The 12,460-nt window shown below is 54.2% G+C and overlaps 1 protein-coding gene across 2 annotated transcripts in view; it reads right to left on the bottom strand.

The window, feature by feature from the left end:
* PHF21B (PHD finger protein 21B) overlaps positions 1 to 12,460 on the bottom strand; it is a 109,053-nt gene that overhangs the window by 15,669 nt on the left and 80,924 nt on the right. The window contains exons 4-5 of one of the 2 annotated variants that reach the window (XM_058568157.1): positions 9,919 to 10,266; positions 7,453 to 7,593 (exon numbers count right to left, since the gene is read on the bottom strand). In XM_058568157.1, the coding sequence (XP_058424140.1) occupies positions 7,453 to 7,593; positions 9,919 to 10,266 (489 nt within the window). The remainder of the gene's footprint in view (positions 1 to 7,452; positions 7,594 to 9,918; positions 10,267 to 12,460) is intronic. The other variant, XM_058568158.1, reaches the window with a different exon arrangement.

The following is a 12,460-nucleotide window of genomic DNA, read 5'->3' as shown; positions in this document are numbered from 1 at the left end:
CACAGTAGATAGCGGTTTTTCTAGTGAGCATCCTTTATCTTATGGTACAAATACCTTCTCTTTACCATATTTTTCCTTATGGTGGCTTTCTAGTGATGTTATGCCAGATGCCCCTTTTTGTTAAACATAACTGAATGAGTTGAACTTTCCCAGATCAGTTATTTGCAGAGGGAGGGGAGAAGGGATCCCATTAGCCTTCTGTTAGCCACTGAAAAGCTCCTGCCAAGTGAACTGACTTCATTCTTCAAATGGTGCCTCAGTGGGATTGTTTGGTCCTGCCTCCTTTGCCCCTCCACCAAGCCCACGGAGGGTTTGTAGCACCTTCCCTGCTCCTGGATGCCTTACAGATTGCAGCCACAACTATCTTCAGGGGGCACGTTTTTGCTGCTGCTTTCTGAGACTTGCCAACACCAGACACTCCCCCTTCCTGCACATTCTCTCTCCATGTTCCCTCATACACAGTTCCAGCTTTTGCCTGATCCGACCCTGTCTGAACTAAGTCCAGCTCATAGACACCCCGTCCTTTTGCACTGGAAGATGGACTTCTGATCCTCAGGGAGTACGTGTGGCTGACTCGTTCTGCAACTGTAGCTCCTCGGCCCTCGTGGTACTCACCCACACCGTCCCTGCACCACCAGCTTCCCGCACGCCTCTGATCTCCACAGCCCCTGACAACACGGACATGCATTTCCCAGTCTGCAGACTCCTTGCTCTAGTTTGAAATTCACAAAATTAAAACTTTTTTGTGTTGCTTGGTATCGGTTTGCAGGGCGTGCAAGGGAGATTCGGTTCTAAGTCATCGTCCTGTTTGTTCTGGAAGCTCAGCCCAGTCCTTCCAGTCTGCTTCACCTGCTAGTTTCTGACGGATGTGTGTTCAAATAACTGCATTTTGTGCATTTGCCAAATTCGCCTTATGATTTGGCCTTCCATTTATATATCCTAAACCCATGCTGTTATGGGGCACACAAATTCAGCCTCTTAAATTACCTTGACAGATTTCCTTCAGTGTTTACATAATACGCCTTTTTCATCCTTGTATTCCAACCCGTCTGCGTGCTTTTTATTAAGGTATGCCTCTTACAAGCAACGTACAACTGGATTTCGTTGTTGTTAAGTCTGCGATTTCCTTTTATTTCTGCTATTTAAGAGCAGGAACTTATTTCATTTACATTTATCGTGGTTGCGGATATATTTAGATTTATTTCCTCCATTTCGTTTTTTCAGTTTCTCATCCTTTCTTTTTACCTTATTTCCTGTCTTCTTGAAAAAAAAGTCCCACGTTCACTTCCTTTTCCTCTGGTGATTTGGAAATTATAGATGGCAGTCTTTTTTGGTGATTAGGCTAAATGTTTTAAGCATATATTTTTAACAATACATTTTTCTAATGAAGTCTAAGGTTATTCCATATTTCTATCTTTCTCCCCAGCATGACACTGACCTTAGCAAGTTCTGACTCCCTCTAAAACATCACCTCTGACCAACTTGTTACCGTTGCCTAGAATTTTCCTTACACCTGTTTCGGAAAACAAAAAACTTCACTGTGGTTTCTTACACCCACTGCCCTTCCCTGGCCTCACTCGTCTTCTGCTAAAGCGCAGGTCTTTTAGCGATGGTCTGTGGGTGATGACGCTCGTAGTCTCTCTGTGTCTAACAACGTCTTGAGTTTGCCCTTGCTCTTGAGAAACGATTCACCTGGCATCCAGTCCTGAGCTGGCGGTCACCCTCTCTTAGCGGGCTGCAGACCTGCTCTGTTGTCTTCTGGCTGCTGCTCCCGGAAGCGCGTGGCTTCGTCTGTCATTCCTTTCTGGCTAATCTGGTTTTGCGCTTGCAGCTTTTATGAGTTTTCTCTTCTGACACAGATTTCTAGCCTTCTAGATTTACGTTTATTAATCCTGCTTGATAGATGGAGTCCACTTTTGATCTAAGAACTTACACGGATGCTCCTGCATCCTAGAGAATTTTTAGCTTCCATCTTCAATTATCGCTTCGTCCCCTCCCTCCATCCATCCTCCCATGAGATGAAAGGTGGGGTCTGTTCACTCTCCTTCTGTCTCCTACCTGCTCCTGCACACACACAGACAGACAGACAGAGATAGAGGTATTTTTACTTCTTTGCATGTCTGTACTGGACCTGTGGTACCATATTCCAAAGCACTAATTATCTCTGTTCATTTTGCCTAGTAAGTTTTTTTATTATTCCAACCAATCACGTTTTTCGTTACCAGATTTTCACATAATTTTTATATTCATCTGATCTTGTTTTATTTTCGTGACTTTTTAGTTAATTATTCCTTATTTAAGTGGATGCTATTGCTTTCTTTTAAACCTCTTTGAGTATCCTAGACATACTTATTTACAAGTCATTGCTAGACTATTCCACAAAATTAACTCGTCCTGAATAAATTCATGCTCCAAATGTTGGCTTTATTGATTGTCACCCTCAGCATTAGATCGCTTCACGTGTTTTAGGATCCTGTCTACTGGCTCATTTTGGGCACAACTTCTTTTCGTTTTCTCTCCCTCTGTTGACCCCTCCTCTTTAGTGGGTTTGCAATCGCCTCGGCCTTGCCCACCCCCCACCCCCCGGTTCAGCTATGGCCTCGGGAACAGGTTGGCTCCCAGACAAGCAGAGAAGCCTTGGTCCACTCCTCTCTCGCTGAAGAACTCTCGGGACCCACTGCCCTGCGTGAGCTGCCCTCCCTGCCGGTCCCCCAGTCCGATTCTGAACCTGGAGCCCAGGCCTGGGGCATCAGTCCTGCTCGCTGCCTGTGCTTCTGGGACAAAAGTGACGCCCAGCTTCCTCCTTCCTGCCTCTTCCCACGTTTCATCTGTAGTTGCTGAGGGTCTGCAGCACAGGGAGCCATCCCGACGGGGGGTTGTGCTTTGATGGATCAAGAAAAGGGATAACTTGGTTATTTCTGAATTTTAGAAAGATCCTTCTAGGTGTAGGGTGAATAGACAGAGAGGAATCCATCCAGGGCTGGGAGCAGGAGTCTGGGGAGAGATGGTGAAGAAACAAGGGCTGTGGCACCAGGGATGGCGTGGAGAGAGGGAGCATCCAGGTGCACAGGCCTTACCCACAGAGGCAGCCGGTGCTGGGGTGGAGTCGGGGTTCGTACGGGGCTGAACTCCTGCCCTGGCTGCCCCTCCACAGGGCACACGCTAATCTGCGGGTGGCCAGCTGCGTCAGATGCTACCAGAGGCCAGAATAACGGGTGACACAGAGAAGGCCACAGCTCTGCCCTAAAGAAGGCATGGGCCTTGAGACAGGAAGGAGCAGACAGAGCCTGGGGTCAGGGGCCAGGAGCCCAGGTTCTGTGTGGGCTTCGCACACAGCCCTGTGATGGTGAACTCGGCCGGCCTCTCTGAGCCTCAGTCTCCTCCTCTAAAATGAAAACTGTAAATCCTGCCCCACTTAGCAGAGCCGCTGCGAGGCCGCAGGAGAGGAGGAGAGCACAGTCAGCTGGAAAGGCTCTGCAGAGACCTGGGGTTACTGCCCCGTGTCCCCGCAGTGTCTTGGGTGGGCACCGTCACATCATGTGCCCAAGTTTCAGCTCCCTGCCTGTCTCACGGGGCCGCCGCGAGGCTCAGACGATGCCCTGCGTGTGAATGTCACAGACACGGCCAGCCCTGCTACAAACCACATCTACCCTGACATTTCACTCACGTCGCAGGAAATCCCGGGCAAGCTCCAGCCCAAGCTGACAATCTGAGAGCCACGCTGACTGTGGCCAAATCTGCCCCAGCCTCAACCTTCCCATCTAAGTGGTTTTCTTTGGTTCTCATTTTCTATGTATTTCTGTAGTTGTCATTTTGCGGTACGTGCTCACACAAAAGCGATCTATGATCACTGAAATCAGGAGGCACCCGTGGGTTTGCAGAAAGGCCAAAGACTGGGAAGTCAGAGGCCTTGGTAGGCTCAATTCTCAAGTTCCTGGTATGACCCTGAGCAAGGCATTTGGCTGCTCTGAGCCCGGGGTTTGCACATCCTAAAATAGGGGACATGATCCCACCTCCGTGGGTGGCTGTGTGGGTTCAACAGGGAAGCCATACATAAGGCGCCCGCACTGGGGCAGAGTGGGTGTGTAAGGATGTCAGGGCCCCGGGACCCCTGGGCACACGGTCAGTGATGTCCTTCAGGAATGAGTGGGGCAGTCTCAGCCACACAAAAGGAAGCTAAAACTGGTCCTTCAGAGGTTTTGACTTTAATAACAGGAAGAGTGAAACACACCTGAGAGATCAGCACTAATTACTGATAACCATTCTGATTCCAAAATAAAGGATTTGTAGTGCATATATACAACACATTTAAACATAAAACAAAATAGACAAGGAAATAAAGAGAAGAGAAGATAAACTTAGGAAAATAAGAGGAAGCTAGATAAGGTCTGGATTCATACCACAGGTCAGAGGCCTTACACAATTGCTAGAGCTCAGTCACAGACTTGGCTGTGAGCTCCCTAGCAGCCAAAGCAAAGAGAGATGTAAGAACAATAACACAGTCCGCATGGTTCACTGACCCTCGGGAATCTCTTGGAAGTGCAGGGGGCCCTGGTGGGGGGTGAGACCAGTCTTAAGGCCCCCCGGGAAGGTAAGTAATAGGGACCTTTCACACTGATAAGTCGTTATTTGTAGGAAAGGCTGGGAGCTGCATGTGGGAAAATCAGGGAAGGAAGAGATCCTGGGATAGCAGTCAGCCTCTCCATGGCTGCCTCGAGTAGTTCAGCTCTGGCCCCAAACCTGACCCTCCCTCAGCGTGACCGAGACAGAGGAGGCCAGCAGGGCACACAACTCAGGATCGCAGGTTCCAGGGCCAGACTGCAGGGATGTGGCTCCCACCTCTGAGGGTCACTGCCTCTGGGCCTCAGTTTCCCCACCTGTACAAGAGGTTAACAACGGCCCCCAGCGCACACGTCGCTCACTGTGAGGACGGAATCTGACTCACGCTGAGCTCCACCTGGCCACTCCTGGGGTCACTATCATGATCTGCAATTCCTCCCACGTGCATCCTGGGGTCCAAGAGCTACTGCAATATTCCCACCCCAGTGCCCAGGAGCTGTTCTGGGTGCTAGTGAACTGCTGTTCCCTTCCGCTGCACGTCCTGTGCCGTGTCAGCACCACTGGGCACCCACCAGGCTGGCCGCCATGGGCTGCAGGAGGGCCGACGGGAGCTGCCAGCCGCTGCCCCCCAAGCCACGTTACAGCTGAGCCAAGTGGTGTTACGGAAACACCAGTCAGTGTTTCTTTACCAAAAAATCCAGGCCGCAGCCCCGGGGCTCCCGACCGGCTCAACTGATGGTGTCTGGGGCAGCTGCTGCTCCGGCCTCAAGGGCTCTTCATTTAGAGCCTCATGAACAGGTTTAAAGGCCGCCACAACGGCCCTGCGTGTGCACGGCACAACCGCTCCCAGCCCTCTTTGAAAAGAAACTTTAATAAGGATTTTTACATGAGGATGTGTTGTAATTGCGAGTTCTATTTAAGTCATTACACGTATTTGTGCTAATTATGTCATTAGATGTAATTATACTAATCGTATAAATGCACAATAATTGATTAAGATATACTTTGAAAGAACAAAGAGAATCCACCCAGAAAACCTTCCCGGATGTTAAGGGGGCAGCAAAACCCCATGGAGGACAGAGAGTGTTCATGGGAGCCATGGACTGTGAGCTCACCCCCGACCTCCCCATGCACACAGTAGGTGCTCACATGTTGCCTCGGAAGAAAATGATTCTCTCTCTCGAGACAAAATTGGGCCTGGGGCTGCAGAGGAGACCTGGTCCTATTCTCAGCCTCCATGAGTGGTCAACTCTATGAATCCCCAGCAGGATTTCTGGACATGTGAAAGGACAATAATCAAGTCACTCTCCTGCTCAAAGATATTCCATAGCTCCCTACTAACCAAGGAATAAAGTTACACCTCGGTAGCCGGCATCTAGGTCCTCTGGATCAGCTCCAAGGTCTCTTTAGCCTCATGTCTAGAAATTCTCATGTAGTCCAAATAGGCCAGCTGAATTTCCCGGGTGCCGAGTCCTTCCCAATTTGTACATGATTGCCCAGGCAGTACCTCCACCTGACTGCCATCCCGCCTGCCTCTCGTCCCTCTGTTGAAACCCCACCTGTCCCTCCAGTCCCTGCTGATCATGCCCCTCCTCTGCAGAGCCACCCCCAGTCCTTCCAGGTGGAACACGCCCTGTCCCTCTCCCTGGATCTCCCAGAGCTCTGAATCTGTAATTCTCTGATGACATCTGATATTTTTAAACCCAAGTTCTAGTCCTAGTGCCTGCTCCTGTCTCTGCCAGTAGGAGAGCGGTTCCCCAGGGCCAGGACTACACCTGCCCCATCTCGGCGTCCCCACCCTCAGCACAGAGCCCAGAGTAGAGCAAACTCTAGGATACACTTGATGAATGAATGAATGGATGAACAGATGACTGACTGACTTCTGATAATGACAGCACTTTGATAAAAAGAATCATAGGAGCTGAAGGGGCCCAGAGGGATCTCTTCGGCCTGCCGCAGGTGGGGTGGTCAGAAGGCTGCCTGGAGGAGAGGAAGTCTGAAGCGAATCTTGTAGGATGAACGGGGCTTCGGTAGGAGAGAAAAGGGGGCCAGGTGGGGGCAGTCACACGGAAAAAGGCCCAGGTTGATTTTGGCCCAGGATGGCCGAGGACGCAAGCAGCAACAGAAGGACCGTCACCTGCGGTCACCAAAAGTTACCACAGAGTGGCCTTGAATTAGCTGCTACTCTCAGACTTCCACTAGTGCAGGTGGCTGCACGTTACATGCACTAGGATGGTGCCATAAGAGCCTGTTCATCCTCCTCCTTCATGTGGGGGTAGCGGACGTGGCACTATGTGCAACTTCTAGAAAGTTCTACAGGCACCTTTAGGACACGTCTGCATCTCCCAAGCCAGCCTTGAGCAGCAGCTGACTTCTAAGGCATTCAGGGTCCTGCCCTGCTGGCCTTCGGACGCTCATGATTGGGCAGAGAGAAGAGGCACGGCTGCCTTAGGGCCATGCTGCCAAGAGCAGCACTGTCCCCTGGTTGGAGGGTCCTGGGAATGGGCAGGGATGGGTGGGACTACAGCCGGGCACTCTTCCTGGGGGCTTGGCTGACACTGACTCATGGAATCCTCCCAACAAGCTGCCAGGAAGGATTTCTGAAAACCTTCCACTCCCATTTTACAGATGATCTGCCCCCATCACTCCACTATCAGCTGGCAGTGCTGTGAGGCAAATGCAGGCAGCCCGGTTCTAGAATCTGTGCTAACCACTGCCCCACACGGCCACTCAGCAAGTAAACCCAAGAGATGAAACGCTGAGTGACTCCCGCCCGGAGTGCCTGCTGCACAGGGCGCCTGTGCCCTGGGCTTGTCGGTGATCCCAAACTGAGGCCCATCCCCGCTCCCCACAAGCCATGTCCTCCAGCGGCCGCCAGACCACGCACCCTACCTCGGGGTTCTCCTGGCTCGGGGGCCGGTCTTCCTTCTTCTTTTTGGTGGCCTGAGCTCCCTGAGATGGCTCCTCCGTGGGCGGCCGCGACTCCGCCGTGCTCTCGGGCTGCGTCTGCACTTGAGGCTGAATGATGATGACCTGAAAGACACGGTGGAGGGGTGAGGGGGGCTGGGGGCGCAGCTGGGAGGGCCCAGGGCCAAGCATGTCTGCCCCATGAGGGCGCGGGCTCGAACGGCGGATCACAGAGGAACGAGGCGGCTTGCCCTAACTCCCCGGTCTTTGGGCGCCTGTAGCTGGGGTGGGCTCCTCCCCACAGCCCTTCACACTGTGAGGAGGAGGGTCTGCAGGAGAAACGGGCCTTGTTTAGGTGCCAGGAGGGCCTGGGTTCACTCTGGAGCTGCCGATTCCCAGCTGTGTGGCCTCGGGGAGGTCACTTTGCTTCTCTGAGCTTCATCTTCCTCATCAGTAAAACCTTTGAAATATCTGCCTCCAGGCAGGCTGTGAAGATTCGTGCAGCAAAGATCCAAGAGAGGCTGGTTTCTTTATCTGCAGCTCAAACGCAGGTAAACTGAGGCCGAGAGGGCTCAGACTTGCTCTTTGCCTGAGGTCACCAGGTTAGGTAGCAGAGGGGCTGGGACCCTTCCCGGGTCTGTCGGCTGCACTGCCTGGCCTGCCCACTCCCCACTCTGCCCCTTGGGCCCCAGGCCACTGTGTCTGAGGCTCTCAAACCTGGCCTGGGTGGACAGGTGGGAGCAACGAGGTCCTGTTTTTCTCACTCTGAGGGGCCCCGCCAAGCCTGGGGGTGGGTGGAGTAAGGGGAGGTGGGCTCCAGACCCTGCTCAGCAACACCCGGAGTGGCCCCACTTCAGCCAGCCTTTATCGGGGTTCAGGGTTATCATTTGGTTTGATCGAAAGGTCTGAAGCTAAGAAGTCTGAGGTTGGCTTCTGTAGCCCGGCCTCTCCCCGGGCTGGAATCCCCTCCATCTGTGGCTGAACTATCTTACTTATTTTTTTGGACAGGCAATTGGGAAAGAATCATGATCTTTCATGGATCTAGGACAAAGGAATTCACCAGGAGCAGCCAGCCAGGGTCTGGACTAAGCCAGGAACAACCTGAACTTGTCCTACTCCCCCACCCCCACCAAGAATGGGTGGGGACAATCTTGTGAATTTGAGACTCCTAAGCACGAAGAGAAAATACATTCTGTTTTTCCCCTGGCTTAAGGGAAAGCTCTTTGTTCTTCTCTGTATCACAATTTAAAAACTCTAGATTTCTCTGGATGGAAAAAAATGCCTCCTTTTTACATTCATGGGAAGAAAAACATTCAGATCCCAGTAGAAAAGAGGGCAAAGAATATCCTCAAATGAGTTACACAGAATTCTTGAAAAGTATAGGGAAAACATTCAAACTTCATAACTGTAGGAATTCAACTTTCAGCAAGGAGCATCTGTTTGCACCAATTAAATAAGCAAGAAGTGTTGAAAACGACAACACTGCACGCTGGTGAGGCTGCAGTGAAACAGGTACACTCATCCAGCAAACACCTGCTAGGCAGCCCCTCTGCACCAGGCGCAGTCCTGGGGGCACGGTTCCTTGTGGAACTTGCCATCCAGCCCTGGCCCGCGATAACTCTTCGGGCTCTGAGCGTCCCCGGGTACCGTCCCTGCGTGGGAGAGCTTGAGAGTATAACACTCCCAGGAAGACACTGTGTGCAATACTACACAGCTGCACGCAAGGGGAGGGCCAACATTCAGGCTGGGAAGTAGCAGGGACACTGGCCGTAAAGAAGAGAGAGGCAGCCTGGCGGTCCCCGAATTGGGAGGAGGGGAAACAGGCCAAAGGGAGGAGACGGTGCCTCCTAGGCAGCCCCAAAGGCCTCAAGCAGCACCATCACCAAGGAGCTCCAAGGGGAGCCGGGGAGGACCTTAGTCTTAGTTTTCAATCGTGGCAAGAAATCATTGATTTTCCATTCAGGCACCTGGAGTCCAAAAAAGTTCTCGGCTCCCAAACTCTGCCAGCAGAGACCCATCATCAGTCCTGGGCTCTCCCAGTCATCCATCCGGCCACATTGTTTATCAGCTAGTTAATTATTCCAATGAATGAAGGAATTCATTCACTGACCAATCATTCCTTTGCCACTGGCATTAATTCATTCACCCACATATCCTTTCAAGCACATATTCATTCATTGTACCCCATCATTCACACACGGATTCATTCATTGATCACTCATTCACATACACCATTCATTCTATCACTGATTCATCATTCACTTAATCCTTCATCCTACCGCCCCCCCCCCCCATTCATTCCTGCACGGATTCATTCACTAGACTGCTCACTCACACTCCATTCGTTCACTCGTCCATTCAACCCCATTCCTTCACCTGGCCACTCCATCCAGCCATTCTCTCTGCCCCGCCTCATTCAGGGGGCCCCTCCGGTGTGCAGGCAACTCTCACCTTGCTGTCGGCGCCGATGAGGAGGGGCTGGACTTTGATGCTGTCGCTGACCGCGGACACGGCGGTGCTGGGGGTGCTGGCGGCATTGCTGGGGGCGGTGGAGATGATGGCGTAGGCCACCCCGGCACTGCTCAGAGGAGAGGTGATGGCAGCGGGCTGGGCGAGGGGCTGGGGCTGGCTGCCGGGCGTCGGCACGCGGCTCACGGTGTTGTTGGCGGTGGGGAGGGCTGGGCTGGGGTTCTTGACACTGACCACCGTGGCCTTCTGGAATGTGGGGGGCTGCCTGGGTGGCCGGTCCCGGCCCGGGGTGACGGGGAGGCTGTCTGGAATCAGAGTCTTTGGCCTAACCTGGGAGGAAGGGACAGGTGCATGGTCAGACAGACACACAGGCAGGGTGATGACAGGCGGAGGGGCGGCCCTGAGCAGAGCCGGGACTGCGAGGGACAGAGCACGGGCACAGACAAGACCTGGCTCAGAGACCTCGCACGTCAGGCGCGAGGGGACGGCAGCAGAGAGGCCACGGGGCCCGCCAGGGCCGTCCACCTCTGGGGCTTGCACTGACTGGCCAGGGGGCTCACGAGGAGCCACTCTGGGTCCCAGTCCCTCCCAGGTCAACTGAGATAAAACAGTGAAGAACAGAGGAGGCGGTGGTGGGAAAGCAGAAGTGGACGAGTCCAACGGCGGGCGGTGTACCACGACTCCACTCGCATCAGGTCACAAAGCAGCAAAGCTCCCTCTGACGTCAGAAGTTGGCAGAGCGCTGCCCTTGGGGCGGTGACTAGGGGGGCGGTGGGGACTCCCGGGTCTGCTCAGTCTGCTTCTTGATCTGGGTCGGGGGCTGCTGTGTCCCCGGTGAAAGCCACCAAACTGTGCACCAGTGATAGGACGTTATCCTCTAAGAGGTCCACACACAATGAGAGTCAAGTGTGTGCAGGTGGCTACCACGCGGTTCAGGCCAGGGTTCTGGATGGCTAATTGGGGCGATCCTGCCCCCTCCAGGACCTATGTGCTCTTGGGCGTGTCCCTCATCTGTGCACCGGGGGTGACGGGACCCACTGGGGTTGGAGTCGGGGAGAAAATGCACAAAGTGCCAGGTACGTCCCAACTGTTGGCTGTCCCCAGCAACCCAGCACCCGTATTCCTGTGACCTCAAGTGAGTCTCATGCCAACCCTGTGAGATCAGCACCAGCATCACCTTCTCAGAGACGAAGGCTCGGAGAAGAGAGCCCACTAACCCTGTCTTTCTTATGTGAGCCCCCCTTAGGTGACTGCACTGGGGGGAGGTACACCAGCCTGTTCTACAGACGAGCAAACTGACGCGGGCAGAGGGAGAGACTTAGTGAGAAGGATGCCACAGGCGTTACTACCGGCAGGGCAGCGGGACCGGCACCAGGACTTCCACAAGCTGCCTGGCACTCGTGCAGGCCGGCAGGGTGCTGCACTGGCCCCAGGCATGTCCCGTCTGTCTCCCTCTCCCTTCGCCACTGACCCGAGCAGAGGGAGAGGCCGAGGGTGGTTCCCACAGGGCTCCTGACCTCGGGCAGGTGACCTCGGCGCAGCATGCCCCTCAGTCAGGCAGGCGCCATGTCTGGAGGCTCCTCGCCAGTGCCTGCCATGGAGGAGGTCCTAACTCTGCTGGCCTTCCCTTCCCCCGCCCCGGGGGCCTCAGCAAAGTGGGCCTGCCTTCCAAGCACAGGAACGACTTCCCCGCCACCAGGGGCCTCAGGGAGGCTGAGGGCCTCGCGCCTGCCCTGGGGGTGCGGCCAGCCTGGGGTGGGACCATCCTGACCCGCTCTGTCCTTGGCACCAGTGGGCAGGCTCAGAGCTCAACACAAACACCCATACTGAATGTGGAAAATCACAGAAAGAGTCCTTCCTCTGGTCCTTCTGCAGGTCATCCCCAGCTCGGGAACTGCTGCTCGCTGCCTCGGAAGAGGACCAGATGGGGCAGATGGGGTGAGTGGTGGTCACGAGGACCCCAGCTGCGATCTCCGGCTCCCGTTGGGGAGGGCCGTCCTGTGCTCTGTTGGCTCCTCCCGGTCATTCAGGGTTTGCCCACGTGCTGTGGTTCACGCTGGCCGGCTAACACTACATAATCTGGACCCTGAATGTGGGTGAGCTGCCTGCAGACCGTAGGGACCAGACTCTGAACATAAGCTCTGCCAGGGGCTCAGGGTTTGGCCCAAACACATGAGCCTCCAACCCAGAGAGAACACATTCAGGGGATCCCAGAGCCCATGACCTTTGAGCCGGTGCCACATGGAGACGTGTGCAGAGCCAGGCCCGGTCCTCCTCCTGCAGGATCCTCCAGGTCCTCCACACGCCCACCCTCTCCCCTTTCTCTGGGCCTATGCTCGGTCCCCACTGGGCCAGCCCCCTCCACAGGCTGCCTATTCTGCTCCCCACGTGCCTCCCTGTGACAGGAGCAGCCAGCAGCTGGACCAGGTGTGCACTGGGCACCTTCTGGCCTGAGCTGACCCACCTGGAGGCCACCAAGTCAACGGCAGGTCCAGATGTTAGCTGGGAGGGGACAGCAACAGCA

Source organism: Diceros bicornis, chromosome 25, assembly GCF_020826845.1.
Source record: "Diceros bicornis minor isolate mBicDic1 chromosome 25, mDicBic1.mat.cur, whole genome shotgun sequence".
NCBI lineage: Eukaryota > Metazoa > Chordata > Mammalia > Perissodactyla > Rhinocerotidae > Diceros > Diceros bicornis.
This window is presented reverse-complemented; position numbering and strand designations above follow the sequence as displayed.